Below are 23,942 nucleotides of genomic sequence, written 5' to 3' on the forward strand. Positions count from 1 at the left end.
TATTTCTCTCTCTACAAATAACGAATTATCATCCAGTCGAATCAGTACATATAATTTTTTTTTCTTCCATTCATCTCACTCTCTATTTTTTTTATACTTTTGGGAAAGGGCTCCACTAATAATCCGGATGTATGTATGATAATTTTGGAGACTTAGCATTTTGATTCAGTAAATGTGATTGTTAAATTGTTTACGGCCTTTATAGATAAGTGGTTGAAATTTTTCTTCGGTAGTTAGTTTATAATATAAACTGGTGGGCAACCTGGAGCTCTTGGAGCTACTCCAGCTCCCAACCTCCATTAGGCAAAATTGTCCCAAGCCATAAAGTTTATGGCTGGACCCCCTTCGGGCCCATGATGCCCTGCACGTAGGCGAGAGTAGTGGGGATATTCGGCAGAAACTTGGTGGTAGTAAAAGTGAAATAGAAAAATTTTCTATCTCTCTAATGGAAATATTTTTTCAATTATTGTTTTTTTTTGTTATTATCCTTCTGATTGGTTATTGGTTATTTTTATTCATCTTTATAAAAGAGGACTTCGTACCTTTCATAGATTTCTTGAAGTAATTTTGAAATTATAATTGAAATATTGTTTGGGAAACAATTATTAAATATTACCATGTTGTTAATAGACCTGAATTGACATACACTTTCAAATTTTTCATTTCTATATTTGCCACTCTCGATGCCAAATTTTAATGAACAAATTTCTCACAATCTTTAATTGACGATGAAATATTACTTTCTCAAGTTCATGAGCATTCCACATTCATTTACACTTATGAATATTGAATCTAAATCATCATCTTTTAATTCCATTTTTTTTTTTTATGAAACAGAAAATGTCCAAACACGTGCATAAAAATTCAAACCATTTTGCCCTCACATTTCAATCACGCGCGTGCGCTATCGCTTGATGGTACTCTACCACACAAATATACGACAACCCTTGTAATCACGTTAGGTCCGTTACAATTGGAACCTTAATAATTTTATGGTTACAGCTCCGAGCCTACCTGAGGTTGCCCACCTCTGGTTTATATTGTTAAGCCATTGATGTTTATAAATTGGAAAAATTGATAAATTAAAAATGAGAAGCGATTAATTTTCTTGTCGCTTCAGAGTTCGATTAATGTTTAGAATAATCTCAATCAGCATTGATAATGAGAAGAAAAAAAGGAATAATAATAATGAAAAAAGAAAAAGAAATCACGATGTTTTACACATGATTAGTGGTGACACTGAAATGTATGTATATTGGCAATTCTCCAATCCCCCCTCCTTCAACTGACATTTGCCAACTCTCTCCCAGTCACTCGGTGCCCGTAACGACTAGCGCACCCGCCTATGGTAACACACTCTGCCCCCTTCCGGCCGTCGCCTCATCTCCTTCTCCCAGCCAATGAAACAATTCCCGTCTCACTCTTGGTGGCGAGCAGCGACGTGCACCAGTGGAGGATGGAGAGTCAGTGCCGTTTGAGCTCTCGCTTACGCGCTGAGCACGCGCTAGTGTCAGGGTACCGGGTACCGGGCACCGGGCACCGGCCACTGGGGGAAGGTTATAACACTCGGCGGCAGTCCTCTCTTACCCAAACCCAACTCTCTCCCTCGCGCCTTGTTTCCGTGTACGCTCACACACATTACTTTTATCCATCACTCAACCGGCCATCCATTGGCTCTTGGCCCCCCCAGTCTCACCATTTCAACTCGTATTTTCTCTCCTACTGTTTCACTGTATCCGTGACACAAACACTCGTCAGGTGGGGGGAAACTTTTTAATTCTTCCCTCTGCGTCACCTGATGGCGGGACGCTTTTTGTGGGTGAGATACCGCTCGACCACCGACAGTCAAACGAGTGCTACTGGTTTTCTCACCGTACCGTACCACACACCACCATCCCATACTCTACCAAGACTTATATTAGCATATTGTCAAATGTAAATACCCATTACCGGTTACCAGTGAAGATCAATCTTATTGAGTGTTGTGATAGCAATGGAACTGTTTAACTCAGTGAAACTATTCACGGATCAACGACAGGTGATATATCAATCTATTGCCTGAGCTTGCTCTTTACACCGTTTAGTGCTGATAATCTTTTTTTTTTTCCATGGATGGTTTAGTGGTTTCTGCCCTCAACTATCTCCAGATGTAAGAACTTTGCCTTGGATTTCACAACTTTCGTATTTGTCTTCAATATGCCACAATGACAAAATCAAATAAAAATTTAGATGAATTTGGCATTTTCCTTGCAGTCAGATTAACTTTATCACTGAGTTTGATGACAATAGGCTGTACACTGTACAGTGTACACTGATATGTATCCGCAAAAATCAATAGTTAAGTGATTTACATTTTTAGCGAGAAATTTAAAAAAAAATGTAAAAACGAGTGAACTGAGCATATAATTCGGCGTACACATTGAAATCCTAGTGAAACTAATAAATCCAAGTTGATTGAAAGAAACGATTAGAATATCAAAAGGATAAAAATAGTACGTCAAAGCATTGGAAACGATAAAGTTTGTGCGTGTGCATATAGATCAGAGAATAATAGGAGAGGAGTGGGTATTGCACACGTAGCCAATAGCGAATGATTTTGTTGAGAATTGGTAATGGGTGGTGATATATATCGTTTGGATATTCGAAAATACGTGGAAAACGCAGTGGATGAGCAGACGGGATAGTGCGACGTGTGCGAGATGGTGTTAGCTCGACGGTTCTGGTTACCCGACACGGGACGCCTCTCACTCTCTTATACCACCCGCCCGTTTGGGAATTCAATTTACTGCCAGTCCGTGGATCGCTGGGTTATGTTTTCCATCCCTTTTTATCCAATTCTTCTAAATGCAATCAGTATGTGTTGCAGATTGCATGTTATCTTTATCAATTCTTGTTCATTGTTAGAATTTTTTCATTTACTTGCAATTGTTGATTGGTTCATTAAATATTTTGACTCTCTGTCGGCAGTGCCGTTGCCGTTACCGTTGACGTTGCCGCCGTTAGCAAATTATCGTGAAAATAAAGTTAAGATGAAAAGATTTGACGTGACATCGTGATTCCAAGTTGAGGATAGCAAGAGCAGATGGAATGGGAAAAATATTTGGAGCTTGGGTGGGCAACGGTATGTGGTAATACAGTAGCGGTTGACGTGAGCTTAATTACATATTGCAATCACGAGTTTCCCATGTATACTATACAGTGATTGAACTGAGAGAAGTGATGGGAGGGGTTTAATTACGAAGATAGATCCATTAGTCATCAAAGCCTCAACGAAAAGTCTCAAAGAAAAATGTTAATTTTCATGAAATTGGTATTCCGACATTGAAAGATGAGTATTTCCGTGGGACATCTGATGTGGGGCTGATATTTCGACAATTGGTCAATTCCCTGGAAGAGCTGTTATAGCGATAGTATCAACGAACCACTCTCCCAATTTAGCGAATAAACCCAGAGATACTACTTTTCCATGGGATAAGAGGTGGTGTCTTTCTCACCTCGACACCCAGCAAAGAGTGGTTCAGGGTTCTTAACGAAGCAAAATTTTTAACCGCCACAGGGCGCTCGTTAAACTTTGACTTTAGTCCATCCTTTTCTTTACACTCGAGGCTCATGGAGCCAGCAGCGTCATTCCAGTATAACGACCGAGAAATTTCCCGTCGTTCCGTTTGGGAGCCGTTAAAACAGGAGTACAAGTGAGAAAAGGGGTCGGAAAAGGCGAGAGTCTCGATGTAGTTACTTGGCTCGGGAAATTTTCCACCTATACGAGCATTGGGATAAACACAATTTTTTCCATATAGCCATCCCCTTTTTCCCTGTTCAAGTCATTCGGTAAAGTCAAAGCCAATTAGCACGGTTTAATTCACCATATTATATCCCTCTCGGGTTTATAATCTGTAGTCTCCCTATTTGATCGACTGTATATACCTCATGGTTGTAGACATATACGCATTCAAGCGGGACCACAAGAGTCCTTCTCCCCTTTTCTTGTTTTCTATAAAACCATCAGAACCCTCCGCACACTTCTGACGCATGCAAGTGGACGGGGGCAGTCCATTAGCCACGCTCGTTCTTCTTCCTCCCTTATTTGAACCTTTTCGGTTTTCATAATGGCATGGTAAAAATTTTGCCAGCAATTTTTTTGTTTTTGTTTTTGTTTTTTTTTTTTTCTAATCTAATTTTCACCTTGACTACGTATACTTTAATATTTGTTATATCTTGTGTTTCAGAAGACTGGATCACCAACTATGGATAACAGTGTTAGAAACATAGAAGTGTAAACTTGTCGATCAAAGTAATTAGAGCAATGAGCATAAGCAGCTTTTGATGATAAAACAGTAAAAAAAGGAAAGTGCAGTACAATGACGAGTGTCATGGGTTTACGACGCCGTGTCCCAGCGAATTCCTCAGCTCCGTTACCGCCTACAACTTCTAAACGATCACGATCGGAAAACAACAACAATCCGTCTCATGGTAATTTGAATTCATTGAACAATCGGGATGAAATAGCATCGATGCCAGCTAAGAAATCGCGTGGTGTATCAAACAGTATTCGTAGTAATACATGTACGGGGATAACAACACAAGAAACAGGACAAGTGTCAAGAGGTCGAGGATCATCAAAGTCTAGGGTAAAGAGTCCCATGTGTGCATCAGGTACAGTACCCGTTTCAGTCTCAGTCTCAACGACAGTACCAGTAGCAGCAACAGTATCAACTATTACCAATGTGCCAGTGCAGTGTACAGAGCAGGACATTAGTGGCTTCAGTGTTCTAACATCACCTGCGCCGTGGTCAGTGACGAGTAGTATACCAGATGCATCCATCGCGTATGGATCGATATCAAGCCTTGTCCAAAATACACAGACAAGTTTATGCTCTTCAAGCCTTACCATGGCCACGCCGATTCCTTACATGGCAACTTCTATGGCCACGTTTGTTGGTACCGCTACGAACCTCAATAAAAACTCATCAGTGTCGTACTTGGATATTTCAAACATGACAAGTGGCTCACTTGGCGCTACTTCTGCTAATCCCAGTATCAATGCTGCATATGGCAATTGTAAAAATCCAACCATTGACGGCAAAGCATCTGTCTCGCTAGCATTTTCGGGGCTTGTGCCAACTACTCTACCATATACCACTACTAAACCATCCCAAACAAATGCAGATGCTAAAGTTTCATCAGTACTTTCATTAAAGTTTCACAATGACACAATGTTCAATACCTATCAGCCGTGGGTCATAAAAACATATGGTGATTTGGCTAAAACAAAGACAATTACCATTAAAAAATATGCCAGAATATTGAGGACACTGAGGGGTGAAGAAGTTAATAGCGCTGAGAATAGTAAGTTCAGGTTTTGGGTGAAGAGTAAAGGTTTTCATATTGGTCAGCCGGAGGGATATGACGCAAAACCGGCGGACAGGATAATCGGTCGTCATGCCGTCACCAGCCCCGGATTAGATCCACCTCTCTACATACCAACTCAATTACCTCACAATAAGGTGAGTATTTGTAGTTTTCATATTTTATCAAGTCCCTAAGAGGAAAAAAAAAAAAAAACATAACAAAAAAAAGATAAATAGAAATGAGGATGAGAGAAACGTGTCTGGGCGTTTGCAATCCAAAATTCAGGGGGTTTCGCCACAAGGGAACTCGATGGTTTTAAAAAATAAATAGGCAGAGCGAAAGATATTTCACGTGCTAATAGTACTCACCTCGACGAACGTGGTGGTTGTTTAATTACGCCTAATCATAAATACAAGAGGCAAGGCATTCAAAAGGCATTCACAAGGCACCGCAGTCAAAAGTAAAAATGTGAAATGGCATCTCTATACGCCTATAGTTGACAGAATTCAATCCACCACTATACATCGTACAATTAGCGAAACTGAAAAAATATTTGTTTTCAATGAATATTGAGGGGGGAAAATGCGATGAAAAGTTGTGAGGCTTCATTAAAATATTTCACCTCCACCTCTTAACAAGAAAAATAAAAATAAATGGATAAAAGCGTGGAAGGGAAAAAATTGTCTGATATTTGTGTGATAATAAAGTATTTCTCGGCATCTTGCAGCCATCCGAAAAGCCCGTGCCCCTCCTCGCCCTATCACGAGACCGGCGAGAAGAGTCCAGTCGGCTAGTCATTAGTCACTTTCCGAAGCAGCGGCACGAACGGGCTGGTGCCGCTATATTCATCTCACTCTCTCAGCTCTTATCTCTCACCCTTTCCTGATGCTCTATCCTCATCCCTGGCAATGGCGCCGCGCATCCTTGCCTCCTACCAGAGAAGTATTTGCCAGTCGTTTCGCTTCACCTTGCATATTCCATCCACGTCTCTTACCCTCTCTCTTTTGCGCACTGTAATACCCATCGGCGTGGTACTTTTGCCGCCTGTGTTCGACTCTACGGTGGTGTTAAGCCTCTCGCACGTCTATCTTGATTGAGAGGGAGAGCTTGAACGGGTGTGCGCGCGCGTGAACCACACCAGAAAGCGAAATACGTTGCTAGGAATAGGTGGAGGAGGAGGAGGAGGAAACGAGGGTTGCGAGTGAGCAGGATGAAGATGAGAGATTTTATGAATACCAGAGTGAGATAGAGTCATGAGAGGCTCACAACCGCAGGGGTATTACACAGTATGCCACCGACAGAGATGTCGAGTGCTTGTCATTGATCGTTCTTCACTCTCTTGCTCCGTCTACGTTCTACCACACACCAACCCGAGTTTCTCTCCCTTCTCCCCTCCTCCCACTCTCATCACTACACAACACCCCGGTTGTCGCGTTAAAGGTCCCGGTACCAAGTGTACATGCTTTATTTTATTTACCTACATATATTGTGGGGAATAAACACAGACTACGTCGATAGCGCCTATTTCATATCATAGTTACACCAAATACTCTTTTCGGTCCTCAAATTTTCATCCTCAAGGAAAGAAAGCTGCCTGTGGTTTCGCTGGTTTTCGGACACTAAAAAATTTATTATTCTTCCTTGTACTCTTTTTCATTCATTTCTATCGATGGATATCAAACGGGAGTTGGTTTTCGATAGTGAGGCAAAGTAGTGAAGTAATTTGCATTTTTTGCCAATGGGTACAATACACTCTCCTCTCTCGTTTATTTTTTAAATCGACTGATCACTGTAGCGGACTTGGCTTCAATTGATAAAATTTGAAATAAGAGAGAATTGTGAGTTGGGTATTACCCAAGTCCCAATATCCTATTGAACATTTTTAACCGTGAATGCAACAGGAGAAGTACCTAGAGACAGAGACTTTTTTTTTCATTTGCAAAATTCACAGAGTGATTCTTAATTCAAGGGTAGCTCTTTCGCACAAGTCAATGATTTTTTTTTTTTTTGGTGTAATAAAAATTTCCTAAAGAAAGGATGAAAATGAAATAGCATCGGGTGACACACGCTAATGGCCTGGCAACCCCCAAGCTCATAGCTCATAGCACATAGCACACCAACGCAAACGTTAACGGTACATATACCCCCTTTGGACCCCTGCCCCGACAGTCACGGGCTAGCGCTCGATGATTATCGCATGGGCTTTGTCGATGATGAAACTACACATTGCCACGCTAGTGGCAGTGTAGCCACACACATACACAGTCATGTCAGCACGATTGGGATGGGTGTGGAAGGGTGAAAGAGGAAAGGGGCGAAGGCTATTGGGGCCAGCGGCATCACGTATAGCACGAGGTGAAGAGACGAGCGCGGGCTCAGCACTACACAACACGGGGGACACAACGAGGGTGGTATTCCGCTTTGGTTGCACACGTCGTGTCTCTCTCAATCCGGCCTGAGTCACGCACCATACCCACCTTTATATATATATATATATATATATATATATATATACTGGCACTTCACATAGCCTGCAGCATACTCCGAGCCTCGGTGTAGAGGGGGACAGAGGGATGAAAAACCAAGAAGGGATATAAAATGCCAGGAGGGTCGATTTATTTTTTTGCACGCCTCGAACGCGCTTTTATTTGAGGATAGAGTAAAAAGCAATTAGTCATGTCGTACTTTGATATGACAATGGTTCGGTCAGCTTTGAATGTCTCTCGATTCACAGCTATTCGATAAGCCACGATAACCACTTACCCCCTCCTACACCTTCTCCTCGACGCGTCTCGGTCAACACTAACTCGCGCCGTTGCTAATTAACTCAGAGTAGGAAGCTATATATCCACTGTGTGGTGAAGCATCGAATTCCACTGGACAGCATACGTGCACACACTAAATTCCCCTTTATACATTATACAATTGAATTAACACTCATTCTCCTACAGATGAAAGGCGATTATTACCAATATATATTTTTATATGCCATTGGTGATAATAAATGTTACAAGTAGTGACATGAGAGTGAGAAAAATAATCAGTAAATTCATTTATTTCTTGGCTTTTTCGAGTTAATTTTTCTTTTTAATAGAAGAAAAAAGTAGAGTCAGTGCTCTCTTCGAGTGGGACCATGGGTTTTAGGTGACGGGTTATAATTGCACAACGAGGATTACATAGAGCCATGGGTTGGCAAAGGGGGAAAAAAGGGGGAAAAAAGGGGGAAAAAAGGGGGAGCGCCTCTTGGGTGCAGGGTGGCTGATGTTCACCGGCCCGTAGTCAGGAGCGGCCAGCGGCAATTAGTATAGCGAGGGAACTTTACCAACCCACCTAAAACGCTCCTATTATATCTTTCTCTCTCACCTTCCCTTCGTTAACCATCGTCCACCTCTACCCCATTTACTTGGCTCGGTTTCATTTTTTTTCCTCTTCTTGGCTGTTTTTTTCTTCAACTTACATGCGCAGCATTGGTTGCGCACTTTGTCAATGAGAGGTGTAGAATCACACGGTAAAGAGTGAGATAAAATCAGCAAGGGCGGCTCATCGTCGGTTTAATGTTAAAAGAGGCGCGGACGACCCGAGCAAGGTGAAAAAGAGAAAGAAGAAAAAAAGAATGATTGTGTATATGCCAACATACGGTTCTACACTAGTGAAGTGTATATGCCCAGTCCAAAAGGTACAGCCGCGGAGGAATAATGGCAAAAAGGAGAATGAAAGCCGCAGGCTTTTTGTCCCGCCACCGTTGCCGCCCAACAAAAATAGACTTGCGTATTCTTTGCCTTCTGTATTTTGGGTGTGCGGAATGAATGACAAATAAAATATTATACACCATTATTTTTGTTTCAACATTTCATCGTGATTTAGTTGTTGAACAAAATAGATCCTATAGAATTCAGTAATATCCAAGACACTGTAAAGCAAAGATTTTACATCTGCTGGCCGTTTCGTGGGGCTCATGCAGACCATAGAACAAGCCAAGATTGGCCCAAGATATAGTCGAACCGCGTGGCAAATCGTGATACGTATCGACCCCTTTTGGTAGCACAACGCCCCATCCCAAAGCGATAACTTTTCAACTTACTCCTCTCTCTCTCTCTCTCTCTCTATGGCTGCCGACTACGTTCGATTATCCCGTCTGCCTAATCCGGAGGCTTTTACCCACCACATTCGTTGCATTTCGGATCCCTGATCTAGCAGAGGATTGGTACAATGCCACCCAAGGACTTGTCTTTCAATTGAGTCGAGGGGGCGCTAACAGGGCCAGTTGGATAATTATACAATTGCATGATACGCCGCATGATACGCCGATCCATTCACTCGCTCATCACTAGCTCTCGTCTCATATTTAATTGTCACTCTTGCTAATGATTTGTGTCCGTGTTAAATATTTATTAATTTAACTGTCAAACTACTATAAAAGAATAAATCCGGTAGATTTTTACCTTGTGGGTCATACATATGCCACCGCGTGAGTGTTTTTTGGTAGTTTCACTGGTCGAAAGACTGGCCATCGATAGGCCGACCATATTGATTATACATCGAGCAGACTTCTTTTGGATATGTCATACAGTGAGGCTGAATGGCAATAAAGGAAAGAGGGGGTAAATGGATATTATAAGAGGGTGGAAAGCGTTTTTTTCTCAGTTCGTCTCGGCAGGAGTTTAACAGATACACATCCATTTTTACCCGTTCCCCCACGTACATCAGGATCCCTGCCGATTTAGCGTGGCGATTAAGGGTGAGGTTTCTCGAACCTCCTGGCTTTTTTTTTATTCACGTTGTCGTTATCTTTGCCTCGAGAATCCCCACTATGCAATATATACCACTCGGTGCCTATACCCACACACGTAGGCATGCATTGTAGACGACAGTTGAAATTTATCATTTTCATGATTTTGTAGGAAATTTTTCGACTGTGATATCAAGAAAAATACATTGGATTCGTCAAATCATTAATCGATAATATACAAATTTTTTTTTTCTTTTATTGGAAATTTAACGGGTCAATAATTTTGTAAAGTGAGGCTATATGTGATAGAGTGAGTGAGAGAAAGGCTGGAAATATAGGAGCGGCTCTGAGCATGACGACAAGCAGGTGAAAGGGGTTAGGATGGAGAGTACAATATAGAGTGGTACCGACAGAGTATTTTAACCGGGCTTGTGACTGCGAAGAGGAAGGAGGAAGAAGTCTAAGAGAAAGAAAAACAGAAATCCGGGTAAAGGACTCACAGGGAGGAGTCTACTGTAGGTATTCCTACACGGAACATGGCATTGGTTTAGTAACAGGCGTGAATAATTATTCCGACAATCGTAAACTTCTTGAGATTATATTTTTGGTGGAATCATTGATGAGGATAAAATCATTGATGAATGATTTTTAATGATCGCAATTTAATAATCTCTTTATAATGGTCAATACAGAGTCATGTCATTTGAATGTAAGGTTTATTAGGTGTTGTCTGGTTTTATGTGGCCGGTGATGCTCTTATCTGGCCCTTAACTTTTCCACCTCTCTCAACTGCCGTCAGTATCAACCAATACCGGCAAGGGTAAATTGCCTCACCCGTACCATCGTACGAAAACCCACACAAATAGCATTTCCCAACATCCTGACGTTCACCAAGCTCTACAGGGACTACTGACCTTCTATCTCTCTTCCACTTGCACCGTAAACTTGGAAACTTCCATCCTATATACATTGGTTCCCGCAGGCCGCTATAAGCCTGCCACCCCCTACCCCCTACCCCGTGCCCCCTGCCGTGGGTTGTTGGTCGTCGGTCGCCAGCGCTAGCTTCGTAAAAGTTTCACGAGGCTGTGTGGCTAACCCCCAATCTTCAGCATCGACTATAGTGGCAACTGACAAGCTCATGTAACTTGGTGTACACACTACACAGTCCTTGAGGTTCAGTGCTTTGCTCCCACTGATCACCAATCATTCATTATATTGATATCTAAGTAGTATTTCACTAGGCTGACATTCACCATCCTCTCCATCTTGAAAAATTGACTGAGCGATTAATGAGCGATTAATGGGAACCACAGGAAACCGCACGAACCACGGGAACCCCGCATCCGGCTAATACACACGTCTACCCTCACAAGTACCTTTTTTCCTTTTTTACTTTTTCCCTTTAGTCGACTGAATGGTCTTGGAGTCGTTGCTAGCCCACATCGTGCCTCATTCGTCTCCTTGACTATATCACAGTTATTTCTAATGAGACACATCCACACAACTCTGGCACATATTTTGAAGATGGAAGATTGATAAATATAATTTTTTTATTAATAAATTTTAGTCACATTTGAGATTTTCAAGGAAAGGCATGACCAACATTATTTTCATAGTAGTAGTAGTAGTAGTACATTACAACAATAATATTACCGGGTAGAGAGAAAAAGGCGGAAAGGGTGTGAGCTCAGTGATACCAGGAAAAGGAAATATATCTCCAGTGTGCGCCGACACGCCAAGCCGATCCATTTCAGACTTGAATGTTTAATGCCCGTAGAAATCCATCCGGCCGTTATTGCAACCGACAGAGTCGCCGCGAGTTCTCCTTCCCGCACAGCTTCTTGTTCTTCCTTTTATTCTCCCTTGCCTTTTTATATCAACTCTATATGAATACATATGTGATTAAAATCCTTATCTTTCTTACACTTGCCCCCTTTCAAGTACAAACCAATATTCCCAAGAGTCAATCGCTATTGTGAGTGGACATTAAAATAATTAACGGAAGGAATTTGATCAACTAAATGTTGATCGAATATTTGTAATCGCACATATTTCACCCTTTCATCTTTATTTTACTTTTTACATTTTTTTTCTTTTATATTTTCAGTTCAAGGTTTTTGTACTCATTGAAGATAACGTTGTGTTTTACTTTAATTCGTCAACGAGTAGCTACACACCGAGAGATTAATTTCGTTGAAAAGTCTTTGCCTTTTTCACCTCGTTTTTTTTTAACCTCCTCTCCCCCTCTCCGTTCCTATATTCTGCCCTCGAAGTTGCGCTTTTTCCATTAGGACTTTTTGCTCTTCTACCATGCTCTTTCTCTCGTGTTGTTTTTTTTTTTTTGTACATTTTTCGTTTTGACTGGCGCACACACACAGCAAATCCCGCAAATGCTGGGTGCAGTGGTGACGGTACAGTCGCGATATTTTTGCTTGACAAAAAAAAAAAACGGAGGGAGGGCTGAAAAAAGAAATTCAGCAACGACGTATTCTTTGTTCAAGATGAGTATATATGCGCGTGGAATTATATGGCAATGGACCGAGTCGAGTCATTATTTTAATGAACATATTTATGAGAATTGAAAATTCGTCAAAATTTTGATCATTGAATTTGGTCGACAACAAGGTCGGAGATGAAGAGAATTGATCGTCAGTGTTGAAGGTGATGTTAAAATGAGCTTGAGAATGTTGGGATGCAACAGCGTCACCAATAATGGGAAGAATATGAAGAAATTTTGAAAAGAGAAATGATGTAGAAATAATTGTGGCATGGCTAGAGTAGAGTGAGAAAAGGATGGGGCGGAAGAATATATATGGTGGGTGAGGTGTGAGGTGTAGTATCGGGGCTCCATCAATCTTAGATGGGGAAGCCACGGGGATGCAGAGAAAACGAGGCGAAAGCCCCGTCAAGATCCATCACCCCCGATGGGATGCTTGGCATCGCCACACAGATCCACACATATACACATTGGGGGTAAAACGAGCCTCCATTTCCCATCGATCCTTGAACCCGTAGTGCTTGAAGCTAAGAGAGCCTCCTCCTCTACCCTCAAGTCTCTAACCTCCTTTTTCGCCCAACCAGACCAACCATACAGAGACAAGGATATAAGCCCTATCGAGCATAAAGCAGAGGGATTTCTCTTGGTTGCCGAGAACCGTACATAACCGCATGTCCCAAATCTTTTGGTGTGCTCTCAAATATTTGATCGGTATTTTCAACTGAGCGAGCAGGGCTATTCTCCTAGGAATCGCTCAATCTCAGCTATAGTACTATACTATCCGTAGACACGGAATTTACCCAGGAACAGATTGATCCATCTTCCTCTGGGTCAAAACTTCATTTTCATAATATGAAAAATTGTAAATGAATGGTTTCATAGAAGAGCAAACAGTAAATGTGAGCCCACAGTACGGGTGACGAAAATGCGAGTCAGGCCCAAATAGCGGAGAAAGGTGAAGAGTGATGGAGGGATACATAGTATACACACATACACCAGACCAGAGGTGACACAAGGGGGATATATGTTGAGATTGGATAGATAGGGTGAGGAAATGTCGGGGTGCGCTCCGCGCGTTGACTCTGTGTTCCGCATTCACCTCATCTCCCGTTCCGTTTCTATCTCTCTCTCTCACTAACACCCTGCTCTCCGTCTGGCTTCCAGTGTCATCCCCCTGTTTGCTCGTCTAGGCGGGTGGAAACACGAGCCGTTTCCACAATGGAAGCCTTTTCGCGCTCGGTATAGCCTCCAGCCTTCGAAATATATACCAGGTATATATGCTGTATACAGGCTACAGGCTACAGGCTACAGGCTACCCGAGGCCAAAAGGGGGAAAAAGAGGAAAAAGAGGAAAAAGAGAAAAAAGCACTGAAGAAAAGTAAGTAGAAAGCTAGTGAGTCGTTCCCCCATGGGAGCGGTTCGTCGGGCCTCACGTGTTAGCTGAAAGATCCTATAACCCATCCAATCGTTCAACATCATTCGAGTGCTTGTGATGCTTGTGATGCTCACCAGAGAGTCATCAACTTTATCATCTTGACAAAAACTTTTGCTGCATTTTTAGGGATTTTCACCATGATAAATAAATAACAAATCATATTATAAATTTCATCGACTATTATGAGTGTAGGCAATTGATTGTCAGTTGCTTTCGCACTGGTATTAGCAACGAGCAGCCAGCTAAAAAGTTTTTATTGCCAAAAGTGGAGAATCTTTACGGGACAGTCAAAGTTGGTGATGCACTCAACCATTGTTTTTTTATCTTTTTCTTTTTTCCGTTCTCCCTCATTTCCGAGTTTCGCCTCTGCACTCGACGTCTCGTTGTGAATTCCGTCCAGTTGGTACGCCGGATGGTGCGGGATGGTGCGGGATGGTGCGGGATGGTGCGGGATGGTGTGGGATGGTGTGGGATGGTGCGGGACGGCGCGGGACGGCGCGGCGCGGCGCGGCGGGAACGGCATTGCCTCGTTCCCTTAACGTCGTCTCACTTGGGGTATATAATACGAGAGGCGGCAGGAGCGGTAAGCCGACTGGCAGCTGCCTTCCGTGGAACCAACAAGCCTGGCGGTTTCGTCTCACCCGTTTTCTACGCTACTCCATGCGTGCAATCTCCAGAGATTTTCTTCCTCTCTCTTTCTCTCCTGGCGGCATTGTTCTTCATCTCTTTTCCTCTCACTCATTCTGTCCCACGCTTAGCTGGGGTGAGTTGGTGGTACTCACCAGAACCAGAGGCCAAACGCGCGCGTCTGCTCCCAATCCCCATATCCCACTCTCACTCAAACTCCCACTCCCACGTTTACTCCCACTACAACTCGCACTCTTGGTGATGGGACGCTCACTCTCTGCGCCCCAGAGCCGTCGGGCTCCCTCTCAATTCTACTCTGGTGCCACTATCGCTGTACAGTAGGCGGCCCATCGTTGTCGGCGACGGCTGAACACCACAGTTAAGCTCTCTCCCTCTACCGCTACTTCTACCTCTGCCTCTTCATCACACACCCATACTTACCCACCGATGCCCAAGTTTCGTCCACGCTGGATGTGCTCCACAAAATTCCTCCCCGGCTTGCCTTTTTCCCAAAGGCAGAATAACTATTGACGTGAGGAGATACTCGTCCCGCTTGAGGCGTATACAGGGGTCCCGTTCCAAGTTCTCTCTGGCCAGAGGACTCTGATATGAATCTTTGTACTCTCTCTCTGACTCTTTACTTTTTTTTTTTCTTTCTTCTTTCCGCTTATTTCGCCATTTCTTTTTTTATTTTTATATATCTTTTTTTCTGCTGCTTGCTCTCTTCTATAGAGACGCGTTTTTTTTCCTTTTACAAGATGTTTAGTGCACTGCACGTCATTCTGGGCGGAAGGTCAATAGAAAGATGTGCTCTTTGAAGTATCTCAAACCATTTGAATCAAATTTTTCTGCCGCATATTATTTAGCTACAGTAGGACATTATGTGCGGAAAGAAATTCTCACTCCTGAAGTATTGAAGTGTATTACCAATGCGGCTTGAAGCAATTACGCATTTTTCCAAATGGTTATGCTCACACTTCTGGATACGCCTGGTTTAGTTTATATATGTTTGGTCGTTCTAACTCGACGATTCCCAGACGTCGACGGTGTTATCGATTCGACGTTGGGAACCCAGAGGCGCGCGACGCGATGAACAAGGGCGGGAGAGTAGGAGGAGGACGAGTAGAAGTAGGAGTGGGAGTAGAAGTAGGAGTTGGAGTTGGAGTAGGAGTAGGAGTAGGAGTAGGAGTAGGAGTAGAAGTAGGAGTAGGAGAGGAGGATTCCTCTAGTCGATGCTTGAGGAATGCGCGTTCGGCACTTTGGCGGCAAAAGAGTGAGAAAGAGAGGCACGCGCCCTCACATTTCTCTATTGCTGCTAGTAAAAAGGAAAATTAATGAAAGGAAGGTGAGATGTCAGGTTAATTGTTATGCGTTTGGTTTAAGCGGGTGAAATACTCATGGGAATCGTCATAGGGAAAGTATTAACCAGATCGAGTGGTTAAAGTGCACATTTTGACGATTATCCGAGGACAATACGGTTATACTGATTATAAATTAAATTCATTGAATGAAAATCGCCAATAAAGAGAGTGATCCTGGGAGACAGCTTTGTTTAGCCTCACCCTGATTCTCCTCTTTCGTGGCTCATTCTTATGGGCTTTTTTTTTTTCTCTACTTTGTTGTTAATGCAGAGTTTCTCTGTGTGTATCCCTTCCGTTTTCCCCCTGCTCGACAACGTACCGGTCGTTTATCTAAATGCCTACTGGGTGGCCATGTTCTCCCTCTTTCTCGTGGAGGGTTTACACTCAACGCTAAACCAAAGTTAATGCAATCAAGTTCACACCTCTCGGCCCTTCAATTGTTCGTTAAACAAAGTATACCACATTTTTTTTTGTTAGTTTTGATGGTGCCATAGCTTAGCTATGCAAATATGATGATGAGGATATAATAATGGATAAATAAAGGAGAAAATGGAAGTGAGGCTAAAGTTTTGCAAGAGGGTCTAAGAATAAACGATCGATCTAACGCCTTTGGGAGTCAAATTAATTGATATTATTACATGCGGCGAAATCCATTTTCGCGATTGGTTTTTCTGAGAGTTGAAGAGCGCGCATGAATTGATCCTTCCATATTTGCATACACCTGCCTTGTTCTTTCGGTTCACTAACTCCCCCCGGCCACTATTTTCCTGGCAAACGGCAAAACAGCAAAGCGGCTTCCGTGAAAATGTTGGAGAGCGAGAGGTAGCGGTGACTCTTTGTGGTACGGCTTAATGATTCCCCAGTGAATGGACGTGGGTAAACTCATGTCCCCAGTCTGTATCATCATACCTCCATCTTCATTGCCCCCTTCAATAAAACTATTCCAACAAATAGAATTCGGTGTCACAGCTTATCGGTACAGTAACCATTTTGGTCACAGCGAACGATGAGTTTGTTGGACGCGTATATAAGCCTATCTATCAACGACAGAGATATAGCGGGCTCTAAAAGAGAAAAGGGGGATATACTACAATACCTGAAGGGAAAATGGCTCTCGATTGTACACGTATAACGGTGAAACGCGAACGACCATGAAACTCGACTAAGCGAAGGTCGATACTCAATTTGGTTCTCCCAATTTTGTGTGATCCCACGTGCATACGCAATTATACTCAAAGCAGGTCGGCCACGTTTATTTTAAAGATTCAAATGACAATGTCCCCTAACCAATTGATAAGACAATTTGATCGAGTAGAAAACGCCCTGACATAAATACAATATTGAATAAAACATTTGTGAATTTGTCATCTGTCAGAGCTGATAAAAATGAAAAACTAAAGAGAAAACTGAAAAAGTCCGCCCCAAATTCAATAATATTTTTCGATGGTTGAAAATTGTTATGCAACAGTAGTATGCGGTGGATAAATTGATTTTTAAACTCTCCTGGGGGTCGAATTTTCCGCATGCGGAGATCGTACAGACCACTGGCGTTTTAGTTCATATACTGTGAAAAGCGCGTGACCAATTGATCTCTGTTTGATACATCCGGTTCCGTCCAAGCGTTCCACCACTTGTTTGCAGTCATTAAAGAATTTCAAAAGCTGCTTGACGTTGCGCCACAATTCTCACCACAATTTTTTTTATTCCCTAATAATAAATAAGGGAAAAATGAGTGTTGGAAGGAGAATTTGCATTGAGGATTTTAAATACACAATGTAATGCTGAACTATTACAACCTCCGTCTGATGATTGCCACTGATTATTCGTTTGCATCAGTTATATCGGTATATTGCATTGAAGTACATATAGTAGTATATAGTTAAACAAGAATGGCTGTGCTCATGTGTGCATATCTCTGGCGCACGACAACTCCTGCGTTCCAATAGATTTGCCGCATCTATGCCTGCATTTAACCCGATAGCTATACCAATGATGTTATTTCAACATGTTACCAAGCTGTCAACTCATTCACCTAGTTGGATCACTTCAAGTCACCCCTCCAAGCACGTGTAGATATTAGTAACGAAATAAATTAATATTAAATTTTGTCTGATTCATATTATAGGTACATGAATTGATCTGTTATTATTATTAACCTTATTTGCCTGATTGATGTTAAAAAAAATTATGTTATACCTTTCACGGGTGTAAATCGATGTGATAGCTTTCACTTGAATAGAACAAGGGCAACAGCCACCCCAAATATCGGGGATTGTTACACGGTCAGACCGCAACCCCTTAATCGCCCAACCCCACCCTCGTAAGCCTCTACGGATTTCAACTTGCAACCCCTTCAACAGGTGTTTAGGGAAATACAATAATGTCGCGCAGGCGCATACAACTTTTCTTGAGTCGTAAAGCCCCATATACGGATACAAGAGGCGGTCAGTAGCTACCACCTCTAACAAGTACCCACTCTCCCTTATATACAATATTGTCCGGTCTCGTGTCGGGACATGTGGTCACGTGTCTCACACCCGCTAAAACCTACTCGTTCTATCTAATATTACACTTGGGCTCGTCAGTCCTACCATTCCTTTTTTTTTTACATTTTTTTTTGTATTTCAATTGAATTGGGTATTTTTTCCAAATCTATGTATGAAAACCTCCTCTAAATCAACACTTGCTTCCTTAATTTGTCATTTCATTTTCTTTTCATTCCTTCATTTGCACACTTTTTTTCATTCCCAGTTTGACAAAAAAAAAAAAAGGGAGGGAACAACGAAAATTTAGCACGGATTACGCCTTGCCAAACAATGTCCACAGGGCTGTTTCTATGTATAAAATTAATACACACAATGCTTTCTACATTGCCGGCGTTTCTCTCTTCTTTATCCATCTCTGAATACAGTCCTCTCAGGAGATATGAAACTCCCGGAGATAAAACAGGTTGTAGTATTACGTCGATAACTACTTCATAGCAAGTTCATCCCCTAACTTATTTTGACAACCCTCCGACAGAGGGTATTAGGCGCGAAATAAAAATTTTATCAAATGAGGATTTGATGATATATTTTTTATGATTAACAGGCGGCCAACAATTCAGATGGGGCAGTACTTTCAGGAAGAGTTTACAAGAAGGTTGCTATTGTTGAGAACTTCTTTGACATTATTCACGCAGTTCATGTTGATCTGGAGGGTCGACCGGGGAAGCATGCTGGCCAAAAGCGCACATACAGAACTGTAAGTCTCAATGCAAATTGAAAAAAATCCATTGAAAGTCATCCAGCCATTGAACTTATTAGTGGCAATTCTATGTATTATCAACACTATTATGTGTTGTATGTTGTAGATCGTCGTTAAATTGTCGATATACCACGTGCACGTTATCTAAACCACTCTCCTGGGTATCGTATACCTTCTTCTTTGATTTTTCTCCAACACTTCTTTTCCCCGCTCTCTCCTTTATTTCGCTTTCTATTTCAAATAATCTCTCTCACTCATTCCGGCTCCTTGATCGTGTTCTCCGACTTGGTATAGTTCTCATCCGTCACATTACCCCCTACTCTATTTTCTTCCTCCCTCTCTCATTTCTCAGTTTTCTCTATCACTCTTATACGCTAGCGCTCTCACTTCACTTCTATATACTGTCTACGATCTGCTTGTGATTCAAAACCTCAGGACACTTGTTGCATTGCCTGCTTACACACAACTTCCTCTCTATCTCTGTCATACTTTCGTGTATATACGTATACATAACTCTATATATGCGTATACTCAATATATACATATATTTGAACCCGCGCAACTTGTGCAAATATTCATTCAAACATCGTCCGAATGTTCCAGTTTTCTTACGCTAAGTCAAAGACACATTAATTTCATTCTCATTAAGCATTGTTATTTACAAATAACATATTAATAATCCAATTCAATGGAGAATAGGGAAAGCGATTAGAGAGGCGGAAACTGACAATTTCAATTTTCCGTCTTTATTGAAACATTTTAAGGATGCACTTGAGTGTCAACTCTTGGTTTCCGTCAAGGCAGTCAAACCCCAAGTAAATCTTATTCAATTATCCACTTGATTTTCTTCATACAGTATTTGTATTACACATTATACATACAAATAACCTTTGCGCCTTTCTCAGATCCAAAGCTCTCATCTTTGATTGTATTACATCATACTACCCCTGTACTGCCTTCGTTTGAGGGAATGGTTTCCTCGAGGCAAAGAAACATACCCCACAGCATATCTCTGGAAGACATCAAAGTTTCCTCTACGGGCTTTTCACTCACCAAAGTCCTTCTCTATTCCCTTTTTTAGTTATTTTTACTTATTTATTGTATCAGCCTTGGACCTTCCTCTCCCAGTGTCTCACCGAGCAAGGGCGAAAGCCCCCGGTTATCCAAGTGATGAATCACTAGCACAACCATATGGAAAATCAAAGGGATTGCATGATTACTATTAGTATGTTGTTTTTCTATCTTTTTTTTTTTTCTTTTTTTTTTTCAATGCACTTTGTTCGGTAAAAGCAATACTAAACACGATTACCCCGTGTTTGCTCTTTGCTCCAGATTACCGAGACATACGCCTTTTTACCCCGCGAAGCTGTTACGAGATTTCTTCTTGGTTGCACAGAGTGTCAACGTCGTCCCCGGACACCCAGTCCAAACAATCTTGTAGCTCAATCACAAAATACCGCTTCAAATCCATCAATACCATCGACCCACACTAATCCACAGATTGGTGTAACAACGCCTTTGAGCCCCACACCAGCAACTGCTCTCTCAGCATCACCATTACAAAGTAGTCTGAGGCCACGTGAAGCCAGTCATCCGCCAGAGAGCAAAAATTTATTTAATTACAAGCACGCCAAGCAACAGCGAGCTACAGTTGATGTAAAAGATAAAGAATGTGATGATCGGAAAGAGAATGAGAGAGCCAAGGAGGAGAAATATAATCCCTTGAGTATTACCAATTTATTGAAGAAAGAGCCACCCAATTTCATAGCCAATGGTGAGAATCACAGTGATACGAGACATACACCTGAGTCAGACAGAGCAAGCTCAGCAAGTTCTGTATCATCAAAACGAAGAAGAATGCTTCCAAAAGGGCGAACACCGTCTCCTCCACCTAACACACCACTTACTAGGCCATGGAGTCCCGGGCTAGATCCTAATGAAACTCCAGTGGATTACAGTCTTCCTATTACCACCATGTACTTAAAGCATCAGCAGAAGATCGAAGCGGAGAAGAACAGAGCGGAAGCTGAAGCTGAAGCTGAAGCAGAAGCAGAAGCAGAAGCCGAAGCAGAAGTGGCATTAGAAGCCATGACAGCCGCTGCTACCGTTGCTGTTGCTGCTGCTGCTGCTGCTGTTGCTACTACTACTGCTGTTACTACTGCTACTAATGCTACTGCTACTAATGGTGCTGTGTTAAAACAGAAGGAGCTCGAGGTGGAAGCAAAATCATCTCCAGTCATAGAACAAGGTGATCTCGAGAGAGAGCGATTTTCACGAGCAACTGGATTAATCGATACAAATCTTAATTTACTCGCTACTATCCAGCAATTGCATTGTCAGGTGATGCTGGCTTTGACCGCAAGACTCAAACCCTCGGTGCTACCATCCCCTTTGATCTTACCATCGACCGCTGGCGTATTCTCGAGTATGTTCATTGGCTCGGATATGTCGATATCAACTGCACTGGCACACAATCATTCGTGAAGATGCCAAGATGAGTAGATGAGTGATAAAATTAAAAAAAAAAAAAATACAAGTTCTAGAGATTCATCTTGATGTGTACTTTCGGCTCAAATTTTTTTCTTGGCTCAAATTTCATTTTATTATCATTTGTAATTCCAGTCTTCGAGTCATGTGTTCTATATTAAATGCATTTCATTCCATAATTGAATGGTGAATAAACTAGTCGTAAAAGTATAATACTGTCTCTTTGAATTTTTCATCATTATACTTAATTTAAATAAAGTTTCATTGGAGATTAATTGCAGTGCTAATATATGCTGGGATATTTTTTTATTTTTTATTTTATTGTCGGACGAGTAGCGAACGTAATCGATTATTTGGCATCTATTCAAACTCATTGAGAAAGACATAGTTTTTTTTTTTAAATTTCTTCAGCGTTTTAATATGAATGTGATGAAATGTACCATTTAGAGTGCAAAGCTGATAATATTGTTGCTTGATCGATGTAATCTCTTGGCCATGTAAAGTGAATAATGTGAAGTTGGCTTTTAAGATGGACAATATTGTAATGGGTGAATAATAATAGTAGATTTTTCGTTCTGTGAGTCTTTCTACGCCATTCAAATGTATAAAGAGCCATATGAATTTATAAAAATTTATTATTTTTCTATAAAATGAAATTATTCATGAGCATTAATATTTCGGAGCACTGATTATATCGAAAAATAACATGAAAATTACGGGTAATTTAATAGATATAGAAAATATATAATAAACTTGTTTTATTGTTTTGTCTGACGAATGATTGGTGAGAGAGGGCGGTATTGTCAGGCATTGAGAATTACATTGGGGCTCGCTGAAAGTGGCCAACTTCACCCCTTTATTCAAAGTCAACTTTTCTCCTTGGTTTATTCTCTGTCTCTCCCATGTCTGGGTATGTATAGCACTAAGCTTTGTGTATAATGATTACATGAGACAGCTCATCCCACCATGAGTTTGTTGCGGGAACATTCAAACATGTTGCAAAACAGTCAAAGTAGTGTATAATAGAAGAGTGAGAATGAGAAGAGTAGAAAAGGGAGAGAGAGAGAAGGAAAAAAATAGGCCTTATGATGTTTGCGTGGCTTTTGCACGAAAGTCTAAAATAATCTGGTAATTAATATGAATGAATAATAAATGAAATGGTCTAAATGAATAATTTTCTTAATAATATGATGCAATCAGTCTATCTCTGATATCCTCTACCTCTAGAAGACATGTAAAATTTGCCTATTACGATTCATCACCTTCTACTGTTAATTTTCATATTGTACATAATCGTTGTAATATATCTCCCATTCTGGATTAATTTGAAAATATAATTGATTATAATAGTGTTACTATATTTCAAACCAAACACATCGACAATGTCAAAATATTTACTGACGTTATTGCAGTTTAATTATCCTTGATAATATAAACAATTAAAGTAAAAGTGTTTAACACAGCCTCTTCCTCGTTCTTCTGGGGGTAATCGTTACTCAACTGTTTCCACTACGCAATTAATCTCACTTGAGAAGTGGATTGTGGCACACGCTGCTATTCTCATGACTGTGTTACATATAAATAGCCAACTTTTGGCTAACAATTAATATAAAGCCAAGCACTTTCACTGTATAAGTTTAATTTTATAAATGGATACTCGGGAATTTTCATGTAGTAAGGAAATTCTCTAGTCAAGTTCGTAACCCTCTTTTATCTCTGAGTCATTCCTTCTTTCTGAGTGTTCCTTCACTCCCCTTGGTGTGCCTCGGTACTTGTGTACCCTTCTTCCTTCCCTTCCATTCTCTTTTTCCCTCATTCAACTACTATATCCCAGGTCGGTGCGATCTTTTGCCCATCCCAACTCTCTACTCAGCTCTCTGCGTTCATATAGCTTCTCTTTTCATTCTCCTCCCTTCTCCCGACCCTTAGGAAAACTCATCCCCAACCCCTCAATTCCAATATAAGGCTGCCATCCTCACCGGCTCACCCTCCCTTTTCCCTTTTTTCCCCGTCCCTCCTTTAACCCAACAGCTCCCCTTTTTCTAGCCACTGGCAATACCGGCTCCCCATCCACTGCTACCTTCACCCCTCGACTTCACAAAATCCCAACCCGAATCTCTCCTTCCATCCTCTCCAGGAACATGCCAGGAGGGCCTGCTTTTACCCACCGGCATTGTTGATATCGATTCACCCCTCGCCTACGTGTTTTTT

General features: G+C 41.6%; 1 protein-coding gene across 2 annotated transcripts; it reads left to right on the forward strand.

The window, feature by feature from the left end:
• The first annotated feature begins 1,323 nt into the window (after positions 1 to 1,323).
• LOC105271570 (uncharacterized) lies at positions 1,324 to 23,145 on the forward strand. Of its 2 annotated transcripts, none has more exons than XM_011313195.1 (4): positions 1,324 to 2,038; positions 4,227 to 5,504; positions 19,089 to 19,241; positions 20,577 to 23,145. In XM_011313195.1, exons 2-4 carry the CDS (start codon positions 4,359 to 4,361, stop codon positions 21,726 to 21,728), a joined length of 2,451 nt encoding a protein of 816 aa, XP_011311497.1. In that variant the 5' UTR covers positions 1,324 to 2,038; positions 4,227 to 4,358; the 3' UTR covers positions 21,729 to 23,145. The 2 variants fall into 2 exon arrangements, with proteins under 2 accessions (XP_011311497.1, XP_011311498.1); XM_011313196.1 differs by having other exon boundaries at positions 4,230 to 5,504.
• Positions 23,146 to 23,942: the final 797 nt, after the last annotated feature.

Source organism: Fopius arisanus, unplaced genomic scaffold (genome assembly GCF_000806365.1).
Source record: "Fopius arisanus strain USDA-PBARC FA_bdor unplaced genomic scaffold, ASM80636v1 scaffold00113, whole genome shotgun sequence".
In the NCBI taxonomy this organism is placed as follows: domain Eukaryota; kingdom Metazoa; phylum Arthropoda; class Insecta; order Hymenoptera; family Braconidae; genus Fopius; species Fopius arisanus.